Source organism: Pseudorasbora parva, chromosome 21 (assembly GCF_024679245.1).
Source record: "Pseudorasbora parva isolate DD20220531a chromosome 21, ASM2467924v1, whole genome shotgun sequence".
Lineage (NCBI taxonomy): Eukaryota > Metazoa > Chordata > Actinopteri > Cypriniformes > Gobionidae > Pseudorasbora > Pseudorasbora parva.
Window position 1 is genome coordinate 267,490 of NC_090192.1, and position 20,665 is coordinate 288,154.

Genomic DNA, 20,665 nt, shown 5'->3' on the forward strand with positions numbered 1-20,665 from the left:
TATGCACTGCAAAAAATGCTCTTCTTACTCAGTATTTTTGTCTTGTTTCTAGTCCAAATATCTAAAAATTCTCAAAAGCAAGAAGTATTTACTAGACAAGCAAAAGTAATTGTCTTGTTTTGGGGAAAATAACTCAAAATGAAGAGAGTTTTTGCTTAAAATAAGATAAATAATCTGCCAATGGGGTGAGAAAAATAATCTTAATTCAAACAGAAAACAAGATTATTCATCTCACCCCATTGGCAGATTATCTTCATTTTTAAAACAAGACAATAATTTTACTTGTCTAGTAAATGTTTCTTAATGTAAGACTTTTTTTGTTTTTGTTTTTTAAGATATTTTGACTAGAAACATGAACTAAATAAACTAAATAAGAAGAGAGTTCAGGGTTCCCTCTCGTCCTGGAAAACACAATGGACAATGTTCTGGAAAGAGTCCTGTTGTTGTCCTGGAATTATGTATTTTATTTTTTAGCCGAGCACAAAGAGTTGATCTCCGGTCCAGACTATCACGGCAGAGAGTGTGAGTTATGACCCACGAGTGTTTTAACGAGGATCTTTAATAAAGTTATTAACGGCTCAGACCGGTGCAGTGAATGTGAACGGGTTAGCAGCGAACAAAGCACATCATTTTATATAAACCTGTGTTATAAACTCAGAATCGCATGATATAAACTCACAAATCGGATGTTTTTTTACAATTTGTATCTTAATTCAGTTTTTTCTTGATAAAAGATAAAAAAACACTAGATTTTTTACCGCCTCCAGTGTTCATTTCTGTTAGAAACGGCAGTGATATGAACCTATTGGCATTTATTTTGTGGTTTGCACAACACGTTGCCACAGGTCCGTTTTGCCAGTGAGAGCAGGTTGGTTTATTTTGTTTAATCTTGAAGCATTTCTCTCGTCTCATCCGCCATCTTGGATTCTGTCTGCTTGAATGCATGCTCTCTGGGATTGCACGCTCAGTATTTTGCCAAAGCGAGACATCCGCGCTGGCAGCTCAACGAAACGAGCTCCAGGCTTTGGGACGGCGCGCTGGACAAGCTTTAGTCACAGTTACGATGTTGGCTGATATTTACATTATCATTTATGCATTTAGCAGACGCTTTTATCCAGAACGACTGACAGCCAAGGAGTACAGGAAGCGATCCGTCATGAAGAGGCGAGTAGCAAAAGCTAGAATACACTGCAACAAATGCCCTTCTTACTCAGTAATTTTGTTGTGTCTAAATATCTAACAATTCTTAAATTAAGATGAATTTACTAGGAAAGTAAAATGACATGAGATATTTTTTCATGTTTTGTTGAAAATAAAATCTAAATCTTTATTTTTCTATGATAAGATTAAGTGCTCATGGAAGAGATGAGTTTTTACATGACTGTTGAATGAAGTGAGAGATTCTGCCATGTGACCAATGTATGATATGAGCTTATACAGCAGGGGCTCTAGCCCCGCCCACAGCCGAACTCAGCTCCGCCCACAGCCGAACTCAGCCCCGCCCACAGCCGAACTCAACCCCGCCCACAGCCAAACGCAGCCCCGCCCACAGCTGAACTCAGCCCCGCCCACAGCCGAACGCAGCCCCGCCCACAGCTGAACTCAGCCCCGCCCACAACCGAACATAGAGGAGTAATTATGCCTGAACAGAAACTGACCAATGAGATCATCAGGGTGGGCTTTAGACGATGACGGACAGATGATCAACAGAAACTGACCAATGAGATCATCAGGGCGGGCTTTAGCCGATGACGGACAGATGATCAACAGAAACTGACCAATGAGATCATCAGGGCGGGCTTTAGCCGATGACGGACAGATGATCAACAGAAACTGACCAATGAGATCATCAGGGTGGGCTTTAGACGATGACGGACAGATGATCAACAGAAACTGACCAATGAGATCATCAGGGCGAGCTTTAGCCGATGACGGACAGATGATCAACAGAAACTGACCAATGAGATCCTCAGGGCGGGCTTTAGCCAACGACGGACAGATGATCCACAGAAACTGATCAATGAGATCATCAGGGCGGGCTTTAGCCGATGATGGACAGATGATCAACAGAAACTGACCAATGAGATCATCAGGGCGGGCTTTAGCTGATGATGGACAGATGATCAACAGAAACTGACCAATGAGATCATCAGGGCGGGCTTTAGCCGATGACGGACAGATGATCCACAGAAACTGACCAATGAGATCATCAGGGCGGGCTTTAGCCGATGACGGACAGATGATCAACAGAAACTGACCAATGAGATCATCAGGGCGGGCTTTAGCCGATGACGGACAGATGATCAACAGAAGCTGACCAATGAGATCATCAGGGCGGGCTTTAGCCGATGACGGACAGATGATCAACAGAAACTGACCAATGAGATCATCAGGGCGGGCTTTAGCCGATGACGGACAGATGATCAACAGAAACTGACCAATGAGATCATCAGGGCGGGCTTTAGCCGATGACGGACAGATGATCAACAGAAACTGACCAATGAGATCATCAGGGCGGGCTTTAGCCGATGACGGACAGATGATCAACAGAAACTGACCAATGAGATCATCAGGGCGGGCTTTAGCCAATGACGGACAGATGATCAACAGAAACTGACCAATGAGATCATCAGGGCGGGCTTTAGCCGATGACGGACAGATGATCAACAGAAGCTGACCAATGAGATCATCAGGGCGGGCTTTAGCCAATGACGGACAGATGATCAACAGAAGCTGACCAATGAGATCATCAGGGCGGGCTTTAGCCGATGACGGACAGATGATCAACAGAAACTGACCAATGAGATCATCAGGGCGGGCTTTAGCTGATGATGGACAGATGATCAACAGAAACTGACCAATGAGATCATCAGGGCGGGCTTTAGCCGATGACAGACAGATGATCCACAGAAACTGACCAATGAGATCATCAGGGCGGGCTTTAGCCGATGACGGACAGATGATCCACAGAAACTGACCAATGAGATCATCAGGGCGGGCTTTAGCCGATGATGGACAGATGATCAACAGAAACTGACCAATGAGATCATCAGGGCGGGCTTTAGCTGATGATGGACAGATGATCAACAGAAACTGACCAATGAGATCATCAGGGCGGGCTTTAGCCGATGACGGACAGATGATCAACAGAAACTGACCAATGAGATCATCAGGGCGGGCTTTAGCCGATGATGGACAGATGATCAACAGAAACTGACCAATGAGATCATCAGGGCGGGCTTTAGCCGATGACGGACAGATGATCCACAGAAACTGACCAATGAGATCATCAGGGCGGGCTTTAGCCGATGACGGACAGATGATCAACAGAAACTGACCAATGAGATCATCAGGGCGGGCTTTAGCCGATGACTGACAGATGATCAACAGAAACTGACCAATGAGATCATCAGGGCGGGCTTTAGCCGATGACGGACAGATGATCCACAGAAACTGACCAATGAGATCATCAGGGCGGGCTTTAGCCGATGACGGACAGATGATCAACAGAAACTGACCAATGAGATCATCAGGGCGGGCTTTAGGCGATGACGGACAGATGATCCACAGAAACTGACCAATGAGATCATCAGGGCGGGCTTTAGCCAATGATGGACAGATGATCGACAGAAACTGACCAATGAGATCATCAGGGCGGGCTTTAGCTGATGATGGACAGATGATCAACAGAAACTGACCAATGAGATCATCAGGGCGGGCTTTAGACGATGATGAACAGATGATCAACAGAAACTGACCAATGAGATCATCAGGGCGGGCTTTAGCTGATGATGGACAGATGATCAACAGAAACTGACCAATGAGATCATCAGGGCGGGCTTTAGCCGATGATGGACAGATGATCAACAGAAACTGACCAATGAGGTCATCAGGGCGGGCTTTAGCTGATGACTGACAGATGATCAACAGTAACTGACCAATGAGATCATCAGGGCGGGCTTTAGCCGATGACGGACAGATGATCAACAGAAACTGACCAATGAGATCATCAGGGCGGGCTTTAGCCGATGATGGACAGATGATCAACAGAAACTGACCAATGAGATCATCAGGGCGGGCTTTAGCCGATGATGGACAGATGATCAACAGAAACTGACCAATGAGGTCATCAGGGCGGGCTTTAGCTGATGATGGACAGATGATCAACAGAAACTGACCAATGAGATCATCAGGGCGGGCTTTAGCCGATGACGGACAGATGATCAACAGAAACTGACCAATGAGATCATCAGGGCGGGCTTTAGCTGATGATGGACAGATGATCAACAGAAACTGACCAATGAGATCATCAGGGCGGGCTTTAGCCGATGATGGACAGATGATCAACAGAAACTGACCAATGAGATCATCAGGGCGGGCTTTAGCCGATGACGGACAGATGATCCACAGAAACTGACCAATGAGATCATCAGGGCGGGCTTTAGCCGATGACGGACAGATGATCAACAGAAACTGACCAATGAGATCATCAGGGCGGGCTTTAGCCGATGATGGACAGATGATCAACAGAAACTGACCAATGAGATCATCAGGGCGGGCTTTAGGCGATGACGGACAGATGATCAACAGAAACTGACCAATGAGATCATCAGGGCGGGCTTTAGCCGATGACAGAAAGATGATCAACAGAAACTGACCAATGAGATCATCAGGGCGGGCTTTAGCCGATGTTTAAATGGGAGTCAATCAGAGATGAGAGATCCGCAGCCTCTCCTCATGTTGGGATTGAAGGCTGCGCTTCATTATATTCAAGGTCAGGGGGACTTTATTGGGCGTTCTAATGAGTTATCATCACACAGTTTTGACTCAAGGGAGATAAATGTCACTCATATGGCAACAACACCAAACCCAAGGAGATTTATGGCGAACACCAATCCGTCCAGAAGATCCATAGCTCCTGAAATCCCTTATAATGCACTTTAAGGGAGATTTATACTGCATGTTTTCCTTACCCTCATTACACAGTGACCTCGCGGTGCAGACTGAGAGCACTTGACCCCTGACCTGGGATCAGGGTCGATATGGCAACGGAGGTCAGGAAAACAGATTTGACAGCATCTGTGGCACGACGATGGTCTCCACAACACAAAGATAAAGTTTGTGGCAAAATGTTGGGCTACAGTGAGGCCAATTTTCTGAGGATTCAAGCACAGAAATGTGGTAGTGATGATCATAAAACAGCCCTTGCATCATTCTTCTGTGTGTCGTTTGAGCTGTAAAGTTGAGCTCCTCATTTTCACGGTTGTTTGGGGGTTTCAGTCGTTATGTTGTCATGGCAGCGGAGTTAGGATTGGAATTACACAGAGAGGAAGCGAGTCAGAAAGCGAGCCTGGTGCTCAGTAACAGGCGTGTTGTTTATGTGTTGGGAAAGCGTGTACTCTTCTATCGCACATGGCTCTCTAACATTATCACTGCAGGCAAGTTTTCAGAACACAAGTGCAGCTTTTATTAAAGGGGGATGAATTGAGAAATCAACTTCCCTTTGAGCTTTTGATATATAAAAGGTCATGGTGATATAAGATTATCCTGTACATTTCAGAGCTGAAAACTTCATTGCTCATTCAGTCAAAGAAAAGCTTTTATAGACACCAGGCCCAGAAAACAATCGTGGTCGCATTGTGTGGCAAAACACGCCTCTACAGAATATTACTTAGCAGGCCAAGTAATACAAAAATAATATTCTAATTAGTCGCAGGTGACACGGACACGGACCTGGACCTGGAACTATAACTAAACTTAGACCTGGACCCGGACCTAGACCTGGAGCTGTCTCACCAAGGCACAGAGCAAACATGAGGGCTTAAATACACATGGACTAATGGCTGGACGAGGGACACCTGTTTACACTGACGAGACAATTAACCAATGAAAACATGAGGGCATGGAGTCACATGACAAGACCAGGAAGTGCATGGCAGAGAACATGGCCAACTCAAACACATGAGCATACCCCAAACACCCCGAAGGCTGAGCATAAGAGCGATTAATCCGCATCAGGCCGAGCTGGGATGTGTTGTCAGCCATGATAGAGTCCAACATTCTCAGGCCAGTTGTTTCCCGGTCCTGTCCCAACATTAAGGGCCAGCCACGGCAAAGCGTGTGTAATGGATTTCTGTGTTCTGAGAGCATCTACTGAATCAACTCAAAGAGAAGATGCATGTTCACACGCCCTGATGACCAAGAGCCTTCACTGAGGACAGACTTCAGTCCAAAATAATCTTTATCACCATAATTAGAGTTTTTATATGAAACACAACGGGATCCTCTTCATGAAACCATGCAGAATGCTGTAATATAATGCCATGCACACGGACTAAAGAAACATGCATGCAGAAAATATCGGATTAGAAATATCCCTGAACAATAATAATAATAACACAGCCCTTCTCCTCAAATAAAGAAAGGAGTAAACAGAATGTGTTTCTGTCGGCGTTTCTGTGTATTTGCTCAAATATTGCTTTAAGAGATCAGCATTGCATGCATAAAATTTGTCTGGCTTATTAAACTATTATGTAATTAGGTTTAATTAAGATGTGGAGCGCCAATGGGCAATTTCATAATGATACAGCGCTACACATTTGTGAACTTATGGGCTCCTCGTCGCTACTCTTGGTAATTAAAATCCGAGCGGCACTGCAAAGAATGCTCTTCTTACTCTTTTTACTTTTGTCTTGTTTCTAGTCCAAACATCGAAACAAACAGAAAACAAGATTATTATTCTCACCCCATTGGCAGATTATTTATCTTATTTTAAGCAAAAACTCTCTTCATTTAGATATTTTCCCCCAGAAAACAAGCCATTTTACTGATCTAGTAAATGCATCTTGATTTAAGAATTGTTAGATATTATTTAGACTAGAAACGAGACCGAATGACTGAGGAAGAAGAGCATTTGTGCAGTGAAGGCGTGTCTCCGCGTCGAGGACTCTGGCTAATGGTTTGCGGCTCTCATTTAAACTGCATCTCCGATTCTCGCCCTTATGGCAAGGTTGAGCACTTTCGGGGATTTCCTTAGGGGGGCAAAATAACAGCCTGTTAAATTCAGCTTCATAGTCGGAAGCGGCGCGGCATAATGAATTGTGGGCTCGGCGGCTCACCTGTGCGGAGACGGGCTGTGGGCTTCATGGGGTTTGAGTTAAAGAAGTTTAATGTGGCTTTATTGTGTTCATGTTGAGTTATTTGATCCACAGGACTGTGTGAGATCTTGCTCTTTCCGTGGTGTTGTTTTCTGTTGGTCCGACTGTTCCCAGCGATGCGAAGCAAACGCGTCTCTGAGGCTCTCAGTGGGAGAATCTGAGTCGCTGTAAACAACATTTTATCTTCCTACAGCTCAACCTTTTCATTCTCCAGCCCTGCTCTTCTCATTTAGCTATGGAGAGGCATCATGAGGAATCAAACTCGCCTTCATCTTTTCAAAAAATGCCTTTCTTAGTATTTTTGTCTCGTTTCTAGTCAAAATATCAAACAAATCTTACATTAAGAAACATTTACTAGACTAGTAAAATTTATTGTCTTAAATAATCTTGTTTTCTGTTTGAATTAAGATTATTTTTCTCACCCCATTGGCAGATTATTTATCTTATTTTAAGCAAAAACTCTCTTCATTTTGAGTTATTTTTCCCCCAAACGAGACAATTACTTTTGCTTTTCTAGTAAATACTTCTTGTTTTAGATGTTTGGACAAGAAACAAGACAAAAATACTGAGTAAGAAGAGCATTTTTTGCAGTTCATTGGGCCGCTGATAAATTGCAGATATAACTTCCACATATACGGGACACAGAAAGCACAAGTCTCTAGTTCATCTTTAATGAGAGACCCACGGAAAGCAGCAAACGGCAACGTTGGCAACGTTGTGTCTAAAACAGCCGCTGTAGGGTGGCATAAATAAACGGAAACCTCCCCCAGTTTCTGTTGAATACGGAAGTAATTTAAGCTGCAGTTCATCGACTGGCCACTGGGGGCTCCAGAAGGAGCAGAACCTCATTTAGCTCGTGTTAAAATGCAGACTTTACAGCAGAAAAACACGTTTACAGTCTGAGACAACTTGTGGTTTTGGTCTTACCCTTCATGACGACTGTGAGGGGGTTAATTATTTTATAACTCATTCGTTTACATTATATAAAGCCTTAAAGTTCTGCATAATTAAGGGCGTGGCCACTTTGATTGACAGGTGGATAGCCGTTTGTCTGCTGTCTGTTAGTCACCTAAGCTCCGCCCACGTCCCGCCTCTTTGCCCATTTTCTGCTTTACTGGCTTAAAGATCTCCTTGATTTACATTACAAGCATCAACATTTCATATAAACATCTGCATCTGCAGCAAAATGCCTCTCCATATCTGCCCTCATTATATCAGACTATATGAGCCATAAAAGCCGGATGGATCAAATATGATCCCATAAGACACATGTGCAGTTTTTATTGCATACGTCAGGCTTTAATATTGCACTGTCGGTTTTCAAAAACATCCTTTGTGTTGTACAGAAGATGATGTTTGTTCATATTAGAGGCGAGAGAGGCGAGTTCCAGAAACACATCACTGTAAAAGAGAAAAGTTGGCATAACGTAAAGCGGTACGGCGCCTTTCTGCCCGCGTTATTGAGTTCACTTCACTTTTACACAAAGCAGTTCATTACCTGAGTTCGGTCGCACGTCTCCCAACCGAACATCTTTTGTTCAGCTGACGGAGTTTATATCAGGGGTTTTCGTTGTGATTTCGTGTTGAATGATTTTGTATTTTTGACGTCACCATCATGGAGATCAGTGTTGGGCAGTTTTTAATGTTAGAGTTTCTCTGGCTGCTGAATAAGAATTGAATCATTGTGTTGTGGTTCAACTTGCTTTTCTTATTTATTCTTCTTGTTTTCTGTTTGAATTAAGATTATTTTTCTCACCCCATTGGCAGATTATCTTATTTTAAGGAAAAACTAAAAAGCTAGAGTTATTTTTTCCCAAAACAAGACAATTACTTTTGCTTGTCTAGTAAATACTTCTTGTTTTAAGAGTTTTTAGATGTTTGGACTCGAAACAAGACAGAAACACTGAGTAAGAAGAGCATTTAGTGCAGCGTATGCTTGTTACTTTGCAATTGCAGATCGAATTTACAAGTATTATTAGGTTTGTCTAACAATTGTTGAAACAACTTATTTCTGGTTAAGCCAATGTTTTGTGCGTTTAATTGTCCAGTTAACTGAAACACAATCATCAGCCTAAGTTTTTGTGAGTTGGATGTTTTTACAGTGCAGATCTGCTGACGTAACCCACAGATGGAGCTCAAGGTTATGTTATTTCACTGATAATTAGGACGTCAGGAATAAATCTAAGAGCGGTGTTGTGTGGACAAGGTGACTTTCCCTGTAGTTCCTGAAGTCTTCTACATGTGCGATCTCTCTGTGTGTTTTATAGGAGCGCATTATTCGAAGGAAAGCTCTCGCGGAGGCGGACATGACCTGCACAACTTCATCTCCTCCGGCTTCGTCACGCTGGGCCGGAGCCACGCCAAAGGTAACGATATTATGGCTATTATCGCTGATTAATGACTCAAAACATGGAGCAAGCATCACTTTAACATTTGGTTTCTCACTGGCGGGGAGTTCACAGTGCACTGAATCTCAATCTCTGACTCTTCGATAAGCCAGAATATAAAGGGTCGTTAAATGCTTTTTAAAGCGATAGTTCACCCAAAAATAAAAATGTGATGTTTATCTGCTGACCCCAGGGCATCTACACTGCAAAGAATGCTCTTCTTACTCAGTATTCCTGTCTCGTTTCTCGTCAAAATATAAAACAATTCTTACATTAAGAAACATTTACTAGACAAGTAACAGTAATTGTCTTGTTTTGGGGAAAATAACTCAAAATGAAGAGAGTTTTTGCTTAAAATAAGATAAATAATCTGCCAATGGGGTGATTGGCAGATTATTTATCTTATTTTAAGTTATTTTTACCAAAACAAGACAATTACTTTTGCTTGTCTAGTAAATACTTCTTGTTTGAGGAATGTTTAGATGTTTGGACTAGAAACGAGACAAAAATACTGAGTAAGAAGAGCATTTTTTTGCAGTGTAGGTGTGTGTGTTTCTTCAGGAGAACACAAATGAAGATTTTTACCTCAACCGCTGCTGTGTGTCGGTCATATAATGATGTGAATGGGGAACAATTCTAGGAGAGCAAAACAAACACACGCTTAGACAACACACACACACACACCCTGCTGCTCGTGACGACACACTGATGTCTGAAGACGCAAAATGATCAGTTTGTGTGAGAAATCGAGCCGTATTTATATCATTCTGTACCTTGAATGCAACGCTATACCCAACAGCCTTCACGCGCTTCACTTCCGGTACGGTCAATAATACACACTCTCAGGTCACGTTTTTCTCTGTAATTAAGAAATCCTCCGAGAAATGAAGCGCAAAGGCCAATAACGCTCCACTGAGACTGTGTCCAGGCATCAGGTCATGGGTTCAGTCATTCTGATAAATATATGCATCCCCATGACCTCATAAAAACCCGGAAGAGTTGCTTCGGTAGCTTGGGTTCAATAAAATCTGTTTTTCTGAAGTGTACTGTATGTTTTATAGCACACACTGCAATAAACACTCTTCTAACTCAGTCATGTTGTCTCGTTTCCAGTCTAAATATCTAACAACTCTTAAATCAAGAAGCATTTACTAGATCAGTAAAACGACATGAGATATTTTTTCTTGTTTTCTGGGGAAAAATATCAAAATTAAACAAGAAGCAAGATTTCAATCAGAAATAAGGTTATTTTTCTCACCCCTTCGGCAGATCATTTTGCCTGATTTCAGCAAAAACTCTCTTCATTTAGATTTGATTTTGAAGAAAACAAGGAAACATATCTCATGTGGTTTTCCTGATCTAGTGAACGCATCTTGATTTAAGAGTTGTTAGATATTTGGACTGGAAACGAGACAGATTGACTGAGTTAGAAGAGCATTTATTGCAGTGTACAGTATGTTTTATAGTACAGTGACCTCTTACATGTCAAAGAGAAGTGAATTTGATGTTTAATGTCGAGTAGTTTGTGTAGTTCCTAACCATCCATGAGCTTTGCGTGGACACAGCGGCTGGATCCGCTCCACTGATCCGTGTTTTCCATAATCCGCTCCACCTGCCATCCCTGGTTTCAAAACTTAAATGCGTGACTATTTCGCCAATCATCCCCACATCCCGACCTTTAGCGGCCCGGATCGATATCTAACGGGATAGATGTTAGACCTGTCGCGATAATATAAACCTCCTGATGTTAGAGGAACAGTTACAGAAGAATAAAATAAAGCCTATTCCATTCCCTTTGGAGCTTGTTCAGTTTGAGCAGATGTTTTATCCCTTCATCATCATTCGAGCTCGTTTACATTCAGCTTCTGCTCATATTCGCCATCTCACACATATTCTCAAAACTCATTTTCAGGGTCTTTAAAATCAATATTTTGCTGACTGGCAGCTTCTTCAGCAGATCCATCATCAGTGACATTGACTCTAATATCTGATTGTGTTGAGTACCTGCTCTCTGCTGTAAATCACTGAGACATTTCACGTTTAGCACATTATAATTATTATAGTTTCGTTTTCTTTCTGAGGTAACTATGAGTAACACGTCACTTCATCATTGCATATCAGACATCGCCACCTTGTGGAATTAAGGGGAATTACACCTGTTTTGTTCATTTATTACTGTGCAGAAAAAATAATCGTACTCTTACACACCTCGGGTCATTAGCGACCCTGTATAATTTTGACAAAAAAAACTAGTGGAAAAACAGGCTTTCAATTATAATTCTAATATGTTTTTCTTGTTATATTGTTTAAAATGGATTGATTGAGGAATATTAAGAAGGTAACTGTAAGAAATGAATGAGGAAGAGGAGGAGGAGGAGGGTAGTGAATAACGTCCCGGGTCGCTAACAACCCAAGGTATGCATTTAAGGGTTAATGCACATTTAAAGCCCTAAATGTTTAAATCTGATGAGAATGAGAATGATTAGTGAAGGATCATGTGACTGAAGACTGGAGGAATGATGATAAACTCAGCTCTGATCACAGGAATAATTCACACTTTACTGTATATTCACACAGGAGGAATATTACACTGCTTTACTGAGTTATGATCAGATTCATGAGCAGAAGAGACTCTCTCAAAAACATGACACATCTTTTGAACAGCCGTGTACATGTAAAGCAAAATGTGTCAGTAAAAACTCTTGTGTGCTTTCTTTTTTAACCCCTAGCGAGCTGACATCGGCCTGTAGAGTGTGTGTTCAGAGTTTACAACTGCTTTTGAATTGATATTCCAATAAAATGTCATTTTCATGTTTATTTAAATATAACATTTAGGGATCAGATTAACACAGATTTGGTGAGCACCAGACCTGCTCATGTGAAGGTGTGTGTGTGTGTGTCCTGCTCATGTGAAGGTGTGTGTGTGTGTGTCCTGCTCATGTGAAGGTGTGTGTGTGTGTGTCCTGCTCATGTGAAGGTGTGTGTGTGTGTGTGTCCTGCTCATGTGAAGGTGTGTGTGTGTGTGTCCTGCTCATGTGAAGGTGTGTGTGTGTGTGTGTCCTGCTCATGTGAAGGTGTGTGTGTGTGTGTCCTGCTCATGTGAAGGGTGTGTGTGTGTGTGTCCTGCTCATGTGAAGGTGTGTGTGTGTGTGTCCTGCTCATGTGAAGGGTGTGTGTGTGTGTGTCCTGCTCATGTGAAGGTGTGTGTGTGTGTGTCCTGCTCATGTGAAGGTGTGTGTGTGTGTGTCCTGCTCATGTGAAGGTGTGTGTGTGTGTGTGTCCTGCTCATGTGAAGGTGTGTGTGTGTGTGTCCTGCTCATGTGAAGGGTGTGTGCGTGTGTGTGTGACTGTGTGTGAGACTGTGTGTGTGTGTGTCCTCCGCTCAGCATCTGCAGTCTGACGTGACTCACGCTCCAGGAGCAGAATGTGGAAGGTTTGCACCAGCTCTGTGATTTTTAACACGTACATAAATCATAAATCATAAATCATAAATCGTAAATCATAAATCGTAAATCATAAATCTTTAAGCTTCATCTAATATCCGGCGGTGAGTTGAGCCTTTCTTCATCCCACACGCAGGGCTCTGCTCACCCTTCCACATGTGTCACTTCTGCATTAATATTCCTGCGGGAACAATGAGCCAATCGCTGGAGTAAACCTGATCACGCTAATGGCGTCTCTTTAGCGGAGGGAGACACACACACACACACACACACACACACACACACACACACCGGCATATTTCAAGAGTTCTCATTGCGTATCTCTTAACCAGAAAAACTGACCAAAATAACTACGAGGACAATCTCCATTAGGCATGCCATTTCATTTCCTCCAGAACAATGCATTGACCTAAAATCCATTTATTCCCCCCCGTCCGACCTGCTGGAGACGTGTGTGTTTGTGGGTAACGTGTCTTTAGTGCCCTTTTCACAATGGCCTATTCAGCCGTCTCGTCATGGCTATTTTTGTGTTAGTGAAACATGAGCAGAAAGGGTCTGATGCTGCCTCGGGCGAATGCTTTCAGAACAGGACAAAAACTCTTTCATTCCTCAGACGGCTGCTGCAAAACAGACGGCCATGATTGCAATGCTTTCTTATCGGCATTTGGCAAATCACCATATTTACTAGTGATCGACCGATATTGATTTTTTTATAACCGATACCGATTATTTGTAGTAAAATGTTGAACATAATGGAGAACATTAATAAAGGAGAGTTGAGTCTAACACCCCATTAATATAAGCATTAGTGTTAAGCTACAGTTTTAAAAGTTTATCTGTTGTTTAATTGACTAAAGAGTGAATATTCTCTTGAATATGCAAACATTGTCAGGAAAAAAAGTGAATGCACTGCAAAAAATGCTCTTCTTACTCAGTATTGTTGTCTTGTTTCCAGTCTAAATATCAAAAAAATCTTAAATCAAGATGCATTTACTAGATCAGTAGAGTTTTTGCATAAAATGCAGTGCGAAAAATAATCGTTTCTTGTTTCATTTCAATCAGAAATCAGATTATTTTTCTCACCCCATTGGCAGATCATTTTGCCTGTTTTAAGCAAAAACTCATTTTAATATTTTTCCCCAGAAAACAAGATTTTTTTATTACTGATCTAGTAAATGCATTTTGATTTAAGAATGTTTAGATATTTGGACTGGAAACAAGAAAAAAGAAAGAAAAAAAAATACTAAATAAGAAGAGCATTTTGTTTTTTTGTTTTTGTTTTTTTCAGTGAAGAGAGTCCATCTCATCAGAATTATTAATAATGTTTGTGTCGGTCTAGAATTATGCCATACCTGACAGAGCGCTGTTTCTATGTTATGTAATGTTAAATAAAGTTTATTAATGAAGGGATTGCAGGTTATTTTACCTTTAAACATGATTCTCAAAGCATCCACAAGATGGTGCCATTTATCGCTGAATCCGATATTACGAAACCGATAACCGATTATGGGAAAATGATTACATGTCTAGAAAATATCGGGCAACCGATATATCGGTTGATCACTAATATTAACTTTCTGAGTAATGTTTAATGCATATTTAGGCGTGGGCTTGCGTATAGAGGGCTTTAACGATGCATGGACTGGGGAAGGATGTTTAACTCTGTAACAGTTTTCCTGTCACTAATAGCTTCTCAGTGCAGCAGTGCTATTATTCACCTGAGCGTTAGAGGGCGCTCTGGTTAAAACACTGCTAGGATTTACCTACTTAAGGGAACAGAGAAGGAGAAACAATAGGAAGTTGATCTTCTAACTTCATGGAGGTTGAGGTTGAGGAACCTTATAGTTCTAAGCTCATCTGTAAGAAATTGTAATTTTTTTAGTTTTTTACCAATCTTTACCTATTATTGTTTGCAGTTTGGCTATGGCTTGTTGGTGTGTTTGTTTGAATGTTTCTAAAGAGGGTTTGGGTTCTGGACACCTTTGGAGTACTTGGTGGATTATACGACTGAGAAGATGGAACAGATAGAATTGATTTCAGCTGTTCGACTAAATCTGTTTCAAACATTGAGGCCTTCTCTTCCAGCTGAATTTGGTGGGGGAATCATCCTGACCTTTAAGTAATGTCTTCTCAAATTATAATTAAATTGACCAAAGACTGAGGAAAGTGTATGGCCTAGCCGATCCTAAGTGGAAGACTGTGATTTGGGGAGCTGGACTGTTTATTGTTCTCTGTTTCCCAGTAAGGGTTAGTATCATGTTAAATCTGTGTGTTCCATGTCATTATACCGCCTTATAAAAATGAAATGTCTGTCATTAACTCCTCCCCCTAATGTCGCTCCACACCCGTCAGACCTCCGCTCATCTTCACACACAGTTTAAGATATTTTATATTTAGTCCGAGAGCGTATGCAAGTGTATGCACACTATACTGTCCATGTCCAGAAAGGGAATAAAAACATCATCACAGTAGTCCATATGAGACATCAGTGGGTTAATTAGAGTCTCTTGAAGCATCCAAAATACATTTGGGTCCAAAAATAACAAAAACTACGACTTTATTCAGCATTGGCTTCTCTTCCGCGTTTGTGTTCAATCCTCAGATAAAGATTCAAACGGTTATGACTCAGTGAATCGATTCATGATTCGGATCGCGTGTCAAACTGCTGAAATCACGAGACATTGGCGATCCGAATCATTGATCACAGTATAGTGTGCATACACTTGCATACGCTCTCGGACTAAATCTAAAATATCTTAAACTGTGTGTGAAGATGAGCGGAGGTCTTACGGGTGTGGAGCGACATTAGGGAGAGGAGTTAATGACAGACATTTCATTTTTGGGTGAATTAACCCTTTAATACATCTGACTCATGAGCAAAATTGGTCTGTGTGGTCCCTTAGTACGTGTAATACTTAAACTAAAGTTAAAGGGATAGGTGTTACATCTCGCCATGATGGAGACGAGGCTGTCGGACGTGCTTTTAGTGTCTCGTTTATCCATATTAAATAAGTTTGATTCCTTCCAGCCAAACCGTACACACGTCTGCTGTAAGACCGATGGCTTTCCTCCGTCTCGATACGCCGTGTGTATCGGATGGGCCGTGTCGAGGAATGCTATCCTGCTTGATAAATGGCTCTATTTTTGCTCGGTCTCTCTGATTGTTGCCATGCTACCAGTTCTCCTCTGCATCTCATTCTCAGCGCTCCAGAATAGTCAGGTTTAAAGACTCACCATGGTGATTAAAAGGCTGGTCGAGAACACGAGTGCGCGGTCAAGAGTTCATCGTGTGTGTTTGTGCATAATATGAGCCAGTTGAGGAAGAGTTCAGGTTAGGAAGCTCTTTCATCATAATAGGATTTATGTTGCGTTAAAGGAATACGTTACCACAATCAATATTTGCCACTGTCGGCTTTGGCTTGGCTTGCTCAGTTGGGGACACTAACATTATGATCAAAGTTATTCAACTAAATATACAAATAACATTAATGAATGAGGTCTTATTTAATTCTATAAACTATAATACTGATCTGCCAGCATTGTCTCTCTCTGATAAATTAAAATAAGCTGATAACATCACTGTTTACTCCAGAACGACTGTACAGCCAAATCTAATTCTGCTGCAGTATTGTCCTGTTTAACACTGAAGCTGCTCTGACACAATCGGCGCTGGAGAAGAGCGATAGAAATAAAGATGACTGATTTGACACGTATGCAAAAACACGACTACACTTTAAAAAATATTGTTGGTTTAACTTTAAAAAGTAAGTTACCTTGCCTTAAAAAAATTGTGTTTATTGAAATTAAAAATTTGAGTTGATACAATGAAGGAATTTGGTTTAATGAACAGAAACTCAATATTATTGTATCTGAACCAGATTAAAATTGTGATAAATGCATATAGCACAATTTGGCATATTTCACTGTTATCACAAAACACACAATTACCCAATATGCTTACACAATCCTTTAATTAATCCTATAATATTTAAATAAAGGTGGTCGATTCTCAAAAATGTTCATTGTTTTAACTCATTTTTTTTTATTTTATTTCAATGAACTCAATTTTAAGGCCACCAGGTTTCTTACCAGGTAATCTCCTATGATTAGTTTTCAGGGATAATCTTCGTCTCTGGAGCCTCGCTTATCAAATGTTGCGTAGAAACGCGAACCGGACTACAAGTGTGAACGCAAAGATTAATTCCCAATGTTTCTCGAGTTCCTGTTATCATTTCCTGTAAACTATGACTTACATTTATATTAAGCTCAAGCTTCTCCTTTCCGTGGTTTTGGCAGACGTGGTCACTACGCTGCAAAAGATGCTCTTCTTCCTCAGTATTTGTGTCTTGTTTCGAGTCCAAACATCTAAAAACTCTTAAAGCAAGAAGTATTTACTAGACAAGCAAAAGTAATTGCCTTGTTTTGGGGAAAAATAACTCAAAATGAAGCATTTTTTCTTAAAATAAGTGAAATATCTGCCAAAACAAGACAATAACTTGTACTCATACTTATCTAGTAAATGTTTCTTAATGTAAGATTTGTTTTAGATATTTTGACTATAAACAAGACAAAAATACTAAGAAGAGCGTTTTTGCAGTGTATAGTTTTGTCACAGAGAAAAACAGCACAGATATATGACCAGAAAAGCTTCTCTCTGCAGTGCTACTCAATCAATGCAGTGCTAATAATTATTCATATCCATATGCATCCCGAAGTCCCTGTTGATTCCCACGGCTCGTTCCTGGAGAGCGACGGATATGATTGGTTTTCAAGGCTCTGACCTTTGGTTCTGTTCGGCTTGAATATAGAGCAGTTCCCCAAAGACACACACACTTCACACACACTTGTTAATATGCGAGTCCTCATGTCATCTTCAATGGAGCCTCCATGAGCTGGGGAGAGAAGTGGTCGCACACTGACCCAATCGCTTTGGGAATTCAACAACTGTACTGTCGGTTTGCTGCACTTTATTTAAATATATATATAGTATTTGTTTTCGAAAGTAAATGTCCTTCTTTATGTCGCCGCATTATTGTATTATAGTTGTATAAATGCACATTATGCCATCATGGTTTAAGCCAGTCAGTGACGCTCCATCTGACACACTTTGACCTCAGTCATTGATCGATTGATTCACTGATCTAGTAAATGCATCTTGATGTAAGAATTGTGAGATATTTAGACTGGAAACGAGACAGATTGACTGAGGAAGAAGAGCATTTATTGCAGTGTGTGCTATACCTCTCTTGAAGAAACTCATTAAAGGTGCATTATGTAAATCTTTGCAGTAAAATATCCAAAAACCACTAGGCCAGTGTTATATATTTGGTTCAGTTGAGTACTTACAATTATAGATCTTTTTTATTACCAATTATTTGCATGTGTGTGCCGATAACAGAGATATAGAACCAATATTTATTATTGTTATTTCTGTTTTTTCTTTCTACCACTATAGCAACAGCAGTGTAGTGAAGTTTTTAAAGACTGTAATTGTATCCGTCTCACTCGCTTACACACGGAACAAAAGACATTTACATCAATCGAGTCTGAACGAGTGCACTCTTAACTTCAGTGCAAAGTCTTTTTAACATTAATGCTGTTGATTATTTTCATTTATTTATCACATATTAACAGGCAAAATAAATTTACAAAGTAATGTGAAATTCTCCTTCAAAACGATCTTTTGAAATGTCCATTCCAGAGCCAGTCCGTCCGACTGATATTCAAATGAGCCCAGAGCCCATTGGTGTTTCTGCCATGATATGGTAAATATTGATGATTTGCATATCAGTTTGAAATATGTTGCTTTGATTGACAGCCTCCAAATCCGATAGAATTTAAACGACCCATTTTAACATTTTTAAGTTCAGACCACAGTTTACACGGACACTGGTTTAGTCTGGTCTAATCAGGCTTGAGCCGCTCCTACGATCCGCGATTATTGGGGAATGATTATACGCACGGCAAAACATGCTCTTCTTATTTAGTGTTTTTTTCTTGTTTCCAGTCTAAATATCTAAATACCCCATTGGCAGATCATTTTGCCTGTTTTAAGCAAAAACTCACTTCATTTAGATTTTATTTTCAACAAAACAAGAAAAAATGTCTTATGTCTTAATGTCTTAAATATCGTAATATCTAGTAAATGCATCTTGAGTTAAGAATTGTGAGATATTTAGACTGGAAACAAGACAAAAATACTAAATAAGAAGAGCATTTTGTGCAGTCTGTAAATACAGGCTTAGCTTTGATTGACATGATAGCACAACAACTGGTGGGTGTAAGGATTGGATTTTAAGTGATTTATCCGTGGCTGGAAAGTTATTAACACACACACACACACACACACACACACACACACACACACACACACACACACACACACACACACACACACACACACACACACACACACACACACACACACACACACACACCTCCTTCACGCATATAAGCAACATTAGATCAGCCCGACTGATGCCTGATTGCAGTTTATGATGTTATGGAAATGGTGCACAAACACTGCAAGCCACAACACCAATGCTTTTCTAATAGCGGCGAGGAATGTGCAATTATACAGACGGAGGTAAACACATTAACTGGGAAAATAAAAATGAGAGAAACAAGATCCTGTCGACCCTGCTTGGCTGATAATACCTAGAATAGTCCTTTTCCTATTTAGCTCCTAAACTCTGGAACAGTCTTCCTAGCATTGTTCGGGAAGCAGACACACTCTGTCAGTTTAAATCTAGACTAAAAACACATCTCTTTACTATGGCATACACACAGAACATTATTAACTCTCATTATTCAGATCAGTTGACTGATTGTTAGGCTGCATTAACGAGGTCGGCCGGAACCGGGAACACTTCCCATAACACCTGATGTACTCGTTACATCATAAGAAGAGCGGCATCTACGCTAATGTTAGTCTCTCTGTTTATCCCGAGGTTTATCCCGAGGTTTATCCCGAGGTTTATCCCGAGGTTTATCCCGAGGTTTATCCCGAGGTTTATCCCGGATCCAGAGCAGATGGTCATCACTGCAAAAAATGCTCTTCTTACTCCGTATTTTTGTCTTGTTTCTAGTCAAAACATCTAAAAATTCTTACATTAAGAAACATTTACCAGACAAGTAGAAGTTTTTGACTGGTTTTGGAAGATTGGGTGAGTTTTTGCTTAAAAATAGCTGAAAAATCTGCCATTTTTCTCACCCCATTGGCAGATTATTTATCTTATTTGAGTTATTTTTCCCCAAAACAAGACGATTACTTTTGCTTGTCTAGTAAATGTTTCTTGTTTTAAGAATGTTTAGACTAGAAACAAGACAAAAGTACTGAGTAAGAGGAGCATTGTCTGCAGTGTGATGTGATGAAGGAGTCTTGATGGCTTCATGCTGGATAGCCCCGCCCACGAGGACTCTGATTGGCTGTCTTCTGATTGGCTGTGATTGAGCCGGATAAATGATGTGTCCTGCAGAGCTGAGCTCAGTCCTAATCAAACACGGCTGGAAGTAAACTTTGCAGATTTCTGCTGGAGTTTGTGTGAGATCGAGGAGAGTCTAGTGATGAACATCAGGTGAATCCTGACCAGAAAATTCATTAATGTGACAACAAACAGGAAAGGCCTCCCACCGTCTCCATAAACAGCAGAGTCTGTAAATATCAGCGCAGCCGTCC

At 40.9% G+C, this 20,665-nt stretch overlaps 1 protein-coding gene across 13 annotated transcripts in view; it reads left to right on the top strand.

The window, feature by feature from the left end:
- shisa6 (shisa family member 6) overlaps positions 1–20,665 on the top strand; it is a 163,530-nt gene that overhangs the window by 71,428 nt on the left and 71,437 nt on the right. For all 13 annotated transcript variants that reach the window (XM_067430729.1, XM_067430735.1, XM_067430728.1 and 10 more), the window contains one exon: positions 9,425–9,523. In XM_067430729.1, the coding sequence (XP_067286830.1) occupies positions 9,425–9,523 (99 nt within the window). The remainder of the gene's footprint in view (positions 1–9,424; positions 9,524–20,665) is intronic.